Genomic DNA, 15,061 nt, shown 5'->3' with positions numbered 1-15,061 from the left:
TTTTAACAATTTAATGTATTATGAAAAATAAGTATTTTCATAAAACCATTAAAGTTCATAAACGGGCTTAATTCAAAATATCACAAAACCATTAATTTGGCAGTTTCGTTTTAATAACGGTTAATTGTAGCCATTGTTTATTTTATCTCGAAAGAGAGCAATTGTTCTTATAGCATATAATTATATTTGTAGTAGTTTTTAAACTGCAATGTTTTGTTTAAATCTATAATGTATATACATGTATATATTAAGTATTCTATTAAGATGAGGCAACAATGGCTATTTTTCAAAGAATTGCAGTATTTTTATAAACAAAAGTATTAATACGCACATAAGTGGGCTTTCCAGCATTACTTTGTATTATAAAAATTCTATGCAATACTTTAATGTTGCCGCTTTTGTGCAAAATTAATAGCAAAATTATTTTATAATGTAGATAAAAAGTTATATACATTGTAATTAAAAGGACATTAAGAGACAGGACCATATACTACCATTTGTCTTTGTTATCGCCAAACATCATATATTACAGTAGAAAATTTCATTATTGATAAGTCATTTGTTTATAGTGTATATTCAGAGCTAGACAATGAGAATCTATGTCCTTATGTTTATTTTTATGTATAGAAGAATATTTTTATGTTAAATGGCTTTTTTATTGTTATGTATAGATGATAAAGTTACTTCCTGAAACAGAGAAGGGCTTACAAAATGAATTAAAATTGTTATAGACATACCGTGACACTGGAAATTAAACGTTTATTGTACAACGATAAAGGTTTCTATTTTTAGACAGAATTAATCTGATTTTTTATAAAGGCCAATTTCTTGAAATTGTTAAAACTTGTACATATCTAGGAATTGTTTTAACTGTAGGTCTATTTTTTTAAATATTATATTTGGAACATTATCTGAACAAACATTGAAGGTATTGTATAGACTTGAAAAAAAGCTATTAAGATTTCCTTGCATGCCACTTAAACATATACTAGATCTGTTTGATAAACTTATTTTGCCAGTTCACAAGTTTGGGGATTAGTTTTCTTGATATCCATTTGTTAGAAAATATACATTTTGTTAGAAGTTTGTAACAAATTGTTAGGACAAAAAATAATTTGATCGTTAGTGAACTAATGAGAACATCTTTTGACACAATGAGATATGCTAATGTTATTAAATACTGGTTAATTTTTTTTCTGAAAAGTGTGTATGACCTTATGTGTAGATATTAGAACAAGAACCCAATGCAATGTCATGGAGTAAGTCTATCATGTATATTTTTTAAAACCTTAGGGTTTCAAAAAAGTATGGATTAATCAAGGTGCTGGAGATGTACATATATTAACTGATGCATTTATACAAAATAGGTCCTATACGGAATTTATTGAAAGAGACTCATCAAGAGCATGAAATTGTGTATTATTTTGTGATTTTCGAATCATAAACCTATCAATGGTAGATATTGAAAAGTTAAGGAAATATTCATCATCTTTTCGGAATGTCTTCACATAGATTAAAGGTAGAAACTTGTGGATAGCATAAACCTTAAGCAATGAAAATGTTCTATTTTCCTAAATTAGAAGATAAATTTTGTGTATTATTAGAATGTCCACTGTAAACAACTACATGTAATCAATATACATGTATAACTGTGTATATTTAAAAAACGTATGTGTAAAATTTATTGTATTGTTAACATAACAAAATCTGTACTATAGTTATTTTGTTCTTTTGAACCAAGTGCTATTTGATGGTACATTGTAGTATATATGCACAAATGACCTTAGCATTAATATCTATATAGTACTGTGTACTCGTGGGTACTCGAATTGCAAACATGTTTTATGTATATAATAATTATAATATGATTTCACTTATTTTTGTATAAAAATGTGCGTTGTAACCTCTGATCACCTTTATTGTGTTTCGTCCATTGTTCTGTCGTTTAAGGTACACACATTCTTTTGCTTTGGGATTCACGGAATGGCACAAACGGGTCACATTGAAAGTTCCATGATATCCGCCCTGTTAATATATCTGCGGATGTTTCTAAATTCAAAGTGTAAGCATTTTCATGTTTAATGTTTCATGTTCTTTTTCAAATATCGCCCATAAACAGACTCAACCGAGCCTGTAACTCTTTCAATTTTGCCGTTTTTGGCGGTCTTTAGGGATTCTGTTTTGTTTTGGTGTTGTTTTTGGGGGTTTTTTTGTTGTTGTTTTTTTTGCCATACTCAAAATGTTTCTTTCTGAGAATTTTCTTTTAAAATACTGATATGCCAATAAAAATGTTTTATTGAATATAGTATTCGTGCATAATTTTATATATAGATCATTGTTTTTCACTCTTTGCATAATATACCATATATTTTGAATTTTGAGTTGTTTGAGCAGCATCTAGTAAATGAGTGTATATATTTATCATTTTGAATCAAGTTGTAAATTTGTTATGAACTTATGGTAAAGGTAAAGCACCATGTCATATTACTATATTGTTACAAAGACACGTTTATTCTGTTTATGTTTTATATTCATAATATATTATTGGTTCACGTTGTGTCTAACGTTTGCTATATGTCATTGTTTTTATCAATTCTCAATTATCTTAACAATTTACAATTACAATGTCTGCAGCTCTGACAATCTACATTCCATGATCATTGGACTACTTAACTCAGGTTATATATGATATAAATAGATTTTGGTATCTTTGATAGAGATACTGATATATGTTGTATAAAATGATAAGTTATAAGTTAAAAAATATATTTTGTATTTTGCTCTGTTATGATATTGGCACGATTATTGTTATCATAATAAGTTGTGTGATGTGTTTTAAAATAGATATTGAAAATAAAAAATAAGCAACAGCCCAGATTGTGTTCATTACAAATACACCCGTACATTGATTATCTTAAGATAGACAAGTATGGCTGGACCATGCACATGCATACTGTATTCATTACACAATTTAAATAGTACTGACATTAGCAAATAAAGAACATAAAAAGAATGCTGCACAAAATGTTTTAATTGGTATATGCTTACAGTTACTAGACTAACTGATACAGCTTAATTTGCTATGAAAAGTACGGGTTATTTCCCTGTCTACACCATATCTTCGTGATATGATAATATAGGAAAGAAATATAAGTGGACTATACTCAGTATAAAGTTTTTCAAACATAATTTCCTGAAGTAATATGGATACAGTAAAATTAAGCAGAACAAAGACAAGACAAAATATAAGTGGAGAGCTGTATGTCATCCACTCAGAGATGAAAACCGTGACATTTTAAACATCCTGGTATAAAAGTTTCTCACATTTATTCAGAGCCTTTGTTACATTACATTTCTATACTGCTATATGTAAATTATACGCCCAAGATTTTAACTTAAAAATCATTCAAACAAGGTCAATACTTTTTATTTTGTTAAACATACAAAAAAGTCAATCTTTCAAGCTACGGGAGTTAACAATGTTACTAAGATGGACACAATGCAAATACACATGTTTAATTTAATTATAGGCTTATTGAAAATGTTATATTCATGTACATTTATTTTGATAAAATTAGCCATTGTAAAAAGGTAGATGTATGTCTTTTCCTAATTTTAACAGTATATAAAACGACGTTTAAACAGCAACAACACGTACGTACAGTTTTTCAAAATATAATTATTTCGTTATTGATGCATTTCGGTGAACAACACCTTCATCAGAATGATAATAATAATAATGATGTTATAATTATAGCGTAACATATGTTTTTTTAATAGTATATAAACAAAGTCCAGTTAGTACTGCAAATATGTTTATTCATTTAACTTTTCCATACAACACAGACACTTCATAACAAGTATATTCAACAGAAAGTTGTCTCGTTTAGAGAACTTTTATCACAGATAACAGAGTATACAATAGATGACATACATTAATATGCTAGGAAATCATTTTATGTAAAATATATCCTGTATATACAGCTGGGATATCCAAGTTTAGAAGAGTGTTTTGTGTAAATATCTTAAATATTCATAAAAACACACTTAAGAAGATACTCCTTTAAGAAAACATATTCATTCACAATATTTCATATAAGCACGGATTTATATTAAATCCGTGATAAGGTACAGTATGTAAGTCAACAACTCAATATGTGTATATGGTCTTTGGAAAGACATCTTATTTTTAAACAATGTGTTGTATTTTTAACAATTTTTTTACGTTTCATTCAACTTTAGTGTTGATTATATTCCATCTCATACGGCATAACTAGCAACAAGAAATATCCCTCTTTGCACACATTCAAAATGATCAGTTTTTCTAATAAATAATACTTGTCAATGTTAAAACATCAAGTCTGCTTCATTAAAAAAACCTACCATATATATAAATACTGTACAGTAAAATTGATGTTTAAAACCAAGTATAACTATATATCTAAAATGAGTGGCAGTTTGCTAAAACAGTTTCAATTTAATTGTCTTTTTATTTCGAAAATCAACATGATTTACTATTTTATGTGTACATGGTTCAAATAAACACTTTAATATTAGAACACATATTAACTTATATTTGTTTCAATATATATATATATTTAACCAAAAATTTCAAAGAGAAATATAACAAATGGATGGATATTGTCTATTTTTGGAAAACTATATTTATCTGGTTGAAGTGTTGAATTGCATAAAGTAAGAAGCAGTGGGAGGGTTTGTGTAAACTTCTTTATCCAAGAAGTCTTTATGAGAGGTTTGTTCTTGAGCCAATCGTCGGTTTTCATCAGCCATACGTCTGTTGAGTTCTTCTCTTTTGCGTTCAGCTTCACGCTCGAGCAACATGGCAGCTCGTGCATTTGCAACGCGCTGTCTGTCATGCTCCAAGTCTCGCAAATGTTGCTCCTGAGCAAGTCTCTGTAATAACAAAAATATTCAACATTCATCACATGAAACAATCAATACAGAATTTAAAGATGATTATATACTGATAATGTAGACAGCATTAGATGGTTACATGTTAAAGTGTTGTAAACTGCGGCCTTTGAATTTTAAGTTAATGTAGTATAAGGATAGCAACTACTGATGAAATAATACTACTTTCCTAATGTCCTAGGCTAAGGTCATATCACTTTTATAATTTTATTGTACGATATTGTATTCAAGATAAGCTATTGTTTTTCTTGTTTTTTTTTTTTTTTTTCATTCTCTGGTCAAAATAAAGAAAAACACATGTCTTTTTAGAGTTTTATATAATATCTGTTATTCTAGTATAGAACTGTCAATTCTAGTTTTCTATGTTGAATTGAATTTGAGTGAAGCAAACATTAGCTACAGCTTATTTTATATGAAAAAGAAACTGAGAAAAACAATGTGATACAATATGTATCCCTGAGATAATGTATAAGTTGTACATGTTGTTTGTATAGGTTACCAACTGATCAATAAATCAAACTGTACTAGTGATATCTCTAGTAAATATTTCCCTATCAGGCTATGGTGTTGATAGCCAATACAGTGTGATTACTCAATAGACATGATGAATAATTCATTAGAAATCAGCTAATCTTATCTTTCCTAGCTATCACTTTATTGTTTTTGTGAACAACAACAATTGTCTGCATGTGGATGCACTTCTTAATCTTATATGAAACTGCACAATGAAATATCCTATTAAGTAATCACTAGATTACTAGCAGAACCAGAATAATTACAAGTACTTTGTACAAACTAAAAATTATGATATTTCTACACAGACAAATTTTCCTCAAAACCAAAAGAATAAAGTAGAGAAATAAATAGTGCAGTACTGTATTATATATAGCATAGTTGTGTATTATAGGCACGGTAATCACGTGCAAGTCATACAGATAATGATACATAGTGACATTTGTAAGATTTACCTCTTTCTCAAGTCTTTGTTTATCCTGTTGTCTACGTATATCCTCGAGCTGCTGGGGACTCATACCCTTCCATCTGTCAGTAATCACTCTGTGAGGTCCAAATGCACTCTGTGCTACAGCTGGGTTCTCTGTTAGCACATCTCCAAACACATGGTTGGCTATCTCAGTCATATTGTCATCTAACTCTTGTTGTTTTTGTAGTCGTTCTTTTTCATTTCTTTCACGAGCCTAAAGCAAAAACATGACTTTCTATAATTGCTTTAACTGTTAGAAGTGCATATAAAAGCTATTATGTAATACATTATGACTTTCTTATTGAATAATATAGAAGTCTGGGATATATCACATTGATATTTTAAATTTTTAAGTTTAATTTTAGGAAACAATCAATTGTGAATATAAAGTTATGATTCCAAGTTGATGCTTTTAAAACTCTGAAAGAAATATTTTTAATTTACAATGTTGATGTTTTCAATACTCTAATGCACCAAATATGACAAAAGTTTTTCATGATAAATAAAAAGTAACATACAAGAGCATTATTATAATCTGTTGTTGCCATGTTGATATTTCTACGACATTCCTCTTCAGCTTTCTGTAGCTCCATTGCTCGTGCATCTAACTCCTTCATCTTCAACTCATATAATCTGTCTGCCTGAGCCTGGTTTTTTCTAGCTTGTTCCCTCTCTCTTTGTTGCTCTATTGACCACTCTCGTAATTGTTCCTGTTGATATTTACTTCTAGCCTTGCTATTCAAATCCTCACCTGCAAATTATTTTATATAATTATCAAACATTGTACAAAGAATACAAATAGTCTGTTTATTTTTATTCTCTACATTGTCTGGTTACCTTATCCAGGGAATATAAAAGTATTCTGTTATAATCTAATGGTTGTAAATAATGATTTATCACACACCCGTGCCGATTTTGCGACTCCGTAAATATGGTATTGCACGGCCGTGCATATATTTTGACGTGACGTCATTAGCGTTATACAAACATAGTGTAAAGACGCGCTAAATGTTAGCGTTATACTATAGGCGCGTCAATGAAAAATGACTCTTATTTCACTTTAAATGGTCTTTATTTTGGGTATGTGATAAATAGAATATTAAATTCGTGTAAGTTCATTACTGAATTTATTGCACTCGTTGAATAAAATAATATTATGCTCGCCAGAGGCTCGCATAATATAATTTTATTCAACTCGTGCAATAAATTCAGTATTGAACTTACACTCATTCAATATCCTCTATTTATTACACTAAATAGTCAGAAATTCAACTTCTAGTAGAATTTTGAATGATGTATTAAAAATAAACCTGCAATGGTCTCAACCTTTTGAGCTGTAAATCAAAACTACTCATTTAAGAATTAGCAAAGTAAAGTGCTGAAATTGCTAACCCGTTAATAAAATATTAAGATAAAACCCTTAATAAGATAACTTTTAAGACAAGCATACTTTACAGCCTTGATTACCTTTCCTTTCATATTTTTCAAAATTGTTATTATTTTTTTTTGCGGGAACATAATCTTCAATGTTATTAATGCAAACTTCTATTTAACTTGCCCTTTTAGTTAGCTTGAAAATAATTTCTCAATTTGTTTTGATATATTTCAAATTACAACATGAGCACACTCTGAAATTTCTTAAATAGTAATTTTGGTGTGTTCAGTCGCAATCTAAAAAGACAAAAATCTAAACAAAAAATCTTTCTGTGTCTTTAAAATCACATAAATTACAATGTAGTTTGAAATAGTAAATTTAGATTTCACCCCTGGATTGCTCAAATTGTTTGTGTCTAAAATTTTAGTACTAAATAATGGCATATTAGAGAATGAAAGTACATGCACATTTTGTGCAATGTTATCTTTTTTCCACATTCTGTGATAATTTTCTAATTAAGAATTGTCCACAACCTCTGTGTCTAAAATTGAAGGTTCACAAAATAAACTTCACTGTTTTTTTAAATACATGTAAATGGTTTTTGTTCCGACAAACACCATTACAAAGATGTTTTAGCAAGCAACTAAACAACTATAAATGGGTACGACTGTTCACTTATTAGTGCAGAAAATGTGTAAGTGGACGGATTATAAGCTCAGTCGGTAAGAGCCATGGTAAGGTATTATATCAGTCCCTCTTTCAAAGTAAGGTGATATGAAAATGTAGTTTCTCATGAAAACTAGCCAATTTCGTATCCAGCTGTCACATGGTCTTCAATTAAATTCTCTCTTATCACATATTTTACAGAGCATATATATAAATAAATACCATCAAACTTTTGTATGCTTGAAATTCCGCATCTTGGATCATCATCACTAACACGAGCTGGTTTATCCTTCTTTAGGTAATCAGGATCATAGAGATCAAACTCTCGCCTGCTGTCTGGTTGCTGATGAAGTGTTCTGAACTCGTTCAAAGCTCTGTTCAACTCAAACACATCTGATGATTGTCTTTTCTCCAGTAACTGAGAAATTTTATCATTTCTGACTGAATCAGCAGCTGTAACAGAACATTTCCTTATAAAATCACTTTTAAAGAATCATGGTCTACAAAGTCTAATTTAGATAACAGGTCTACTCAATATAGTCCTGTAGGCTTCAGTAACTGGCATTTAGCCTATTTTGAGCATTTAGATTATTTATGTCAACAGATTGAAATATGAATTTTTTTACAAAAACAGCAACTCCAAATGCTGTTTATTTACATGGTAATGCCAATGGCTGTTTACAGAGGGTTACTGAATACAGGTGAAATTATAATACAAGATACAACAAACTTTATTTTAAGTTGGTTTACAAATTACAAAAAAAAAAGTTAGCTAATAAGCTATTTACCGACAATAGCAAAGACATAAAACATATTTGAATATTCAACATGACGAGGACATCGAGGAGGCCTAGATCGAGTAGAGCGAAAGGTGCATTATTACGCTAATTATGATAACTAGGTTTAAAATAAAATGGTACAAAAAAATCTTTACCAAAGGCATCAGCCCTTTTCCTTTCATATTCTTCCTGTTGTTTCTTATCTTTTATTTGTTGTTCAAGTGCTTGCATATCAACCTGAAAATTAATTCAACACTAAAATTAAAAATCATACATGTAAAATAGCCCTACTAAATGTAGATCTACAGGTTTCGTGTAACCATAACTAGGCAAATTTTACATAGTATTTCTCTTGATCAAAAACAGATTATAAAAACAACCTTAACCCCATAAGAAATGACAGAAACAAAATTTTCAATGAAAGTTAAAATTTAGCCTGCTCACCCCAATTGTTCGCGACTTTGCATTAAATATCCTTGATTTTCTTTGCTCTTCCATGTTCCGGCGACGTTCAATAGCCGCCGCCTCCTTATAATCCACCGGGAGGTCTAGCTTATACATTTTTTCTTGCTTTTCAATCAAATTAATTTGTACAAATGTTAACTGAAAAAATTGATAACTATTGATGGCTTTGTTGTTATGTTGCACCGTTGTTATGCACGAAATTGTCGAAAGACGATTGGTTGGAATTATAATAACCGGCGTAGTATTATGATTTTATTACGTGCAGATTTATAGTATAGGTACATACCACTAAATATATCCATGATCATTTAACTAAAATAATAATTATAGTCAAGTTTTGCGTTGAATACCTTTTAAGCATAGATTAATGCTACTGACAGTTATCTTGCAGAGCTCTAATCTATTTCTTGTTTTATTTTAAGTGTACGTAATTAGTATTCCCTGAACATTGTGGAAATTGAAGATAGAATGACATATTATATAGAAGCAGTATAATTAACTTGATTACTCTAAAAAATAACAAAATAACTGATAAACTAAATTTTACTACTTAGACTTATTTCTTTTTAAACATATAATGGTACAAAATGAATGTCAGACGTTTCACTCCCAAGACGTTTCACTATTGAGACGTTTCACTCCCAAGACGGTTCACACCTAGACGTTTCACTCCCATTTTGTCAAATATGACAAACAAGATCAACAAGGAAAGGCGGCGTTCAATGAACGCAACCCCCATATGACCCAGCAACAAGAACCAATGGCAAGGAGCCCAGGCGGACCCAAAACAAAAACAGGACAGGGCAAAGACAGAGCACGGACAGGTTAATCATTAAATGATAAATAATTTGTAACTGATTAGGAATTCAAAGAAAATAATAATAGGCCCACAAAGGGGAAGGGGACAGGAGACCGGGGGAAGGGGGTGTAATCAAAGAAATAAAAACTAGAGGCAATGGGGAAGATACTTACCGTAGACGAGAAAACAACAAGGGACACAAGCAAAAGTGTCACCAAAACAGTATGAAACAACATAGACATACATCTGAGGAACACAGTGGGGCGCCGCCTTGGAACGGTCAGCAGCATAATAATGACTGCTGGGGAGTTTAAACCGGTTAATGGTGCACCAAACCTCATCAATTGTATGGACGTTTCACTCACAATTTTTAGAGATGTTTACTAGGAAAGTTAACAAATTTTAATTTCATTAATATCAAACAGTGTAAAAAGGAAATTCAATTTAATGTTTCATTTTGTTGATTTCAATGGTATTGTTAATACAAATTATTAATTATAATATATTACTCGTTTAATTATGGGTTGAGTGATAAGAGGTGTAAATGAAAGAAAAATTTCTGAAAATAAGTGTAACAACATGAGAAAATTCTGTATTGTTGTATCTTATTTTAAGCATTCTTTTAAATTACACTCAAGTCTATATGACGACTTAACAACTTTACTTGCATCGTTAGATACCCACACATTGATCATTACAAGTTACGTTACATATTAATCAACCGTGGGTATCCCACGTTGCTTAATTAGCATTTACTGCTTGAAGAAGACAACACACAGTGCTGAGAGGCAACTAGTTTAAAGTCAACGATCTTATAACCACTCGGAATAATAGGATTTAATTACAGCATTAATATTATCTAAAGAATGATAATTGTAATCAATAATGTTATAAAGAGTTCCATTAATTAAGGCACATGTTTATATAGACCTACATAACCATTAATTTAACAATTATGACTTGCAACAATAATTATTGACTTTGTCAAGTAAAATTTGTAATTGTTAAAGACCGTTTGTGCGGATTTTTAATTTACAGAAAATGTTAAAATATATAGATATCATAAGAACTTGTAACGGTCAACAAGGAAAGGCGGCATTAAATGAACGCGGCTCCCTCGATCCCACCACAATTAAAGCCGATTTTTTTGTTTATTTAATGCAAGCCGCCAAGTAAATTTATAAGATGTTAATTTAAGTGAGACTTGTATATAGACTGGACTGTAAATTGGAAACAATTCGAATTACCGCATATGTTCATGTATGTACAAATAATTATAAAGATACTGACTCTTTGAGGTTCTAATTTTTCGTCTGCGTTAGATATTGATGATCAACAAAGACCAAGTTGTTTTTGGACTCTTACAGTATTGATTTAATATTATATGTTTGTGCCATTCACCATCTTCATTTTATGTAAGACCCATTCTGACATTTATAAATTAATTTGGTATTTTCAAAGATAGCTGACTTACGTTGTTATAGCAGTCATCGATAACTCTCGCAAGAGATGTCGGCAGTACTCAAAGGTAGTAAGGTAGGTAGGTAAGTAAGTAAGTAGGTATATCAGTTATTGGAAAGTATGAGCGTGACCCTTCGGTTTTTATTTGTTTGGGACGTCAGACCAAACAAATAATGGTAGCGAAATTTCAGACCCTGATGCTGTTAGTTGCAAATGCCGAAAGTAGTCCGCTTTTTTTGAAGCGGTTACTTCCCTTTATATGTACACTTACGCCGAAAAATTCAGGGGAGATCACTGCGTAAAGATTGTCAATAGAATGATGATGTGAAAGTCCGAAAATCTATTTATAGAAGAAGTTTTAGTTTAACGGAACGGTCATTCGTGTCGCGCTATGGTAATAAATAACGAACTGTAGAATTCTGCAGGGAATGAAATGGTAATATATTCAAACAATTAAATGAACTCTTTATACATCTATAGAAAACATTTAAGTAGGCCATATTTACGAATTGTCATGTCATAGTATTATCATTTTAAAATTGTCTTTTCCGTATGTCTCTCCGGTTTTCTTGTTTTACGGCCTTGATTGCAATTATGACACTTTTACCTTGAATATTTTAATAGACCTAGTTCATAACTTTAAATGTCGCTTTTATTTTGACGTTGTGCGACAGTTAACAGGTCTAGCAATAGTATACTATAGTTCAAGTCTCTTTAGCTATAACTGTTCTATTTTTTGTTTGAAGGCAATCGATTTTATGATAGTTTGAGTAGAATGTAAACTGGGACATAAGATTAGCTTATCTTATGTCCCAGATGTAAACTTGCGGAATATTGTGACATTTTAACAACAGAAACTTTCGTCTGCAATTTTAACATGAGTTGTTATGGGTTAATTGATAGGAAACCGAATGTAAACACACTGCTAGGTCAGATGATGTTTTTGAAGTAATTCATTAAAATAGTAGATTGACTTCCCAATAAATCAATTAACAGACTTTGTTCATTTTATTACTATTTTGTATGTTCCAAAAAAAAAAAATACCACATGAATTTGAAGTTCGATCAAATAACCAATATGATCGATAATATCCAAAAATATCCCCTATGTTACGGGTTGTTTTATTTATTATGGGGTTATATTTTGGATATTATAGACCTGTATATTTTGGATATTATCGTTACTATTGATAGAATTTCAAGTTCATGCGGAAAAAACATTTGATATTCTAATCTCTAGCATGCCTGCCAAAGTTCATGATGAACAATGTCTTTTGTCTACCCATTTATAAATGATAGACAATTCTGGTTAAAACCAATTAACCGTTGAAAAGTATATAAGAATATCTGGTCATCAGATGTCTACTAGTTCATCTTCACTCGCTGCATTTCTTGCTTGGACGCCCTTTGATGAAAAATATGATGAAAAATAATTAGTGTAGTTTATACCTTTTTATTTAGAAAAAATAATTAGTGTAGTTTATACCTTTTTATTTAGAGGCGTGTTACCTATCAATTCAAATGACGTCATACCCATAATTCAATGTGAACATAGAAACAGGAAGTATTTACGTGAATTATATTCTCGGAAACCTATGAATAACTTGCATTTTCGGGAAGTTGATGAATTAAAAATTGTCTTAACATTTGTGGATCTAAAACAATTACAATTTTCCTCAGTATACAGTTAATAATATTACACAATCAACGCATAATTGGACCGATCTTGGAAGAAATTTCATTGACATTTGCCGGCTTCATTTTGTGTATTGGGTGTTTATAGTTGTTTGACATATATCAAGAATAACTTTAACCCGCCTCGGTTTCGGAAACAAAGACATTGTTTCTGCTTGGGTGAGCGTTACTTTTTCTAGAGTTTGATAAGACTTTGTAATTAAACATTTTGTTCAAAACGTTTTTTAAAAAAAATCGATATCGGAAAAAATATTTTGGAATTCTTGTGAGTCATCGCTAAATTCTCCCAACTTCCGCACGTGTAGGGCGCCGCCATATTGATTTTAGAATCGGCAGAATTTTATGTGCTCGTCTGTTATTTTTCAAAATTGCAGGTAATTTTCTCACTTTGGAACGTGCAGACACAACATCAAAGATCTTTAACATAATATTTAAAGTCACTTAGAACATTTTTGCAATAATTTCAACATTGACCCGTTATTTTTAATTTGACTATTTTCTTTTTGTCTTTTGGTACAGATGTCCAGTAGTATCGACCAAGAGCCTGCAGCTAAGAAGCAAAAACTCGACACTTCTGAGAGTTCAAACTTCAATTTAAAATCGGTTAGTATGCAAATCAAAATGATATGACCATTGCCTCCTTTATTTTATTTTGTTTCAGTATAACTGTATATAAAGAATTTTGCAGAAATTTAATTATTCAGAATGGCAGAAACAACCAATTTTCTAGTTCTGGCTTCCAAAAATTTATAAGCCGCTTTTTAACATTTTTGTTTTTCATCTGATGCGGCATTAAAGTTTTGGATTAGACCCGTTACGAAACCTAACCAGAATAACATAAGTTGATTTATTCTTGTTTTTCACTTGCAAATACACTTGACCAATCAATTCTTGTGAGTTTTACGATAAAACAATCATTTTAATATCATTCTATACCAATTAAAGTATCAAAATATTAATACCGTCATTAAAATTGCCTATTTAACTGTAAAATATCAATTTACGCCGACTACAGTTGGCCATGACATTCAGGTGCCACGCGAGATCTCGTATGACGTCATTCGCGGGAACAGATTTGAATAGAGTCGTGTACTATATTTAGAACATTTTGTTGACATGATTTCGATACTTTTTTTCAAGATAATGTTTTTATTTATTTTCATTAATTTTTTAGTACTTAAATACGATTGTATTGAATATAAAAGTCAGTAAATCACCTTTTTTCAATATCTTTAAAAAAAGTAATTTATAAAAATATTGGAGGCACATGGGTTCGTAAAGGTCAATCTCGTAATCTCGTAATCACGTGATCAAACATTTTGGCAATATGGCGGAAATTTTACCTGTCGGAAACTATTAGGTAGTTTATGTTCGTAATAAGATTTTTATTTGTCCATCCTTGGCTTATCAACAGAATATATATAGTTTTATCAAGGTATGCTTCACTTTACTTCATGGCATGTTCGATGAATAAATACGAGCGTGTCAGATTCCTGGCACTATTATTGGTGGACTTTCCCTATGGGGTTATCTTCAGCGTTCACGTCATGTCATAGTATATAAACGGGTACGCTGAAGACCTTAAGCTACCAATTCTCAATCACAATCCAAATTCAAATATGTGTTGCTGATGCCATGTCTGGCTAAATTACATAAAGTCACTTGTTGTATTAACTTCAACACTTGCAGGAATACCATACTTTATTAATTGTCAGATGTTATCAGAAAAGCTTAAACAAACATTTATTTATTATTAATTGGGAATGTAAGAGATATAGGACCATTCCCAAATGGCATCTATACTGTATCCATTTTTCTATAGATCTGAATAAGATCAATAGTGAGTATGGTTTGCAGGTGATAAACCAAGATTTTGTGGATTTGAGTCTACATATCAGAATGATGGA

At 30.7% G+C, this 15,061-nt stretch overlaps 2 protein-coding genes across 4 annotated transcripts in view; one reads left to right on the top strand and one right to left on the bottom strand.

Annotated features, from left to right (window-relative positions):
• Window positions 1–3,793: 3,793 nt before the first annotated feature.
• LOC132758806 (RIB43A-like with coiled-coils protein 2) lies at window positions 3,794–9,401 on the bottom strand. The gene is made up of 6 exons (XM_060750510.1): window positions 9,179–9,401; window positions 8,890–8,971; window positions 8,178–8,408; window positions 6,433–6,665; window positions 5,901–6,128; window positions 3,794–4,914 (listed from the first exon to the last, which is right to left on the bottom strand). Exons 1-6 carry the CDS (start codon window positions 9,293–9,295, stop codon window positions 4,666–4,668), a joined length of 1,140 nt encoding a protein of 379 aa, XP_060606493.1. The 5' UTR covers window positions 9,296–9,401; the 3' UTR covers window positions 3,794–4,665.
• Window positions 9,402–12,997: 3,596 nt separating this feature from the next.
• The window catches only part of LOC132758778 (ubiquitin-like modifier-activating enzyme 1), a 35,408-nt gene continuing 33,344 nt past the window's right edge, over window positions 12,998–15,061 (top strand). For 2 of the 3 annotated variants that reach the window (XM_060750479.1, XM_060750484.1), the window contains exons 1-2: window positions 12,998–13,313; window positions 13,674–13,757. In XM_060750479.1, coding sequence (XP_060606462.1) covers window positions 13,674–13,757 — 84 coding nt within the window. In that variant the 5' untranslated portion in view covers window positions 12,998–13,313. Of the gene's footprint in view, window positions 13,314–13,394; window positions 13,529–13,673; window positions 13,758–15,061 lie in introns of those variants that run through there. The other variant, XM_060750490.1, reaches the window with a different exon arrangement.

Source organism: Ruditapes philippinarum, unplaced genomic scaffold, assembly GCF_026571515.1.
Source record: "Ruditapes philippinarum isolate M1 unplaced genomic scaffold, ASM2657151v2 ctg1650_1_1_1_1, whole genome shotgun sequence".
NCBI lineage: Eukaryota > Metazoa > Mollusca > Bivalvia > Venerida > Veneridae > Ruditapes > Ruditapes philippinarum.
The sequence above is the reverse complement of the archived record's forward strand: the minus strand, read 5'-3'. Positions and strand labels throughout refer to the sequence as shown.

Excerpts from the sequence above, each read along its gene's own strand:
- LOC132758806 (XM_060750510.1), bottom strand. The coding sequence starts at position 9,295 with ATGTATAAGCTAGACCTCCCGGTGGATTATAAGGAGGCGGCGGCTATT. Across the intron at positions 8,409-8,889 it reads GAAAAGGGCTGATGCCTTTG|CTGCTGATTCAGTCAGAAAT; the intron begins GTAAAGATTTTT and ends GTTCTGTTACAG. Across the intron at positions 6,129-6,432 it reads CAGATTATAATAATGCTCTT|GCTCGTGAAAGAAATGAAAA; the intron begins GTATGTTACTTT and ends TTTTTGCTTTAG.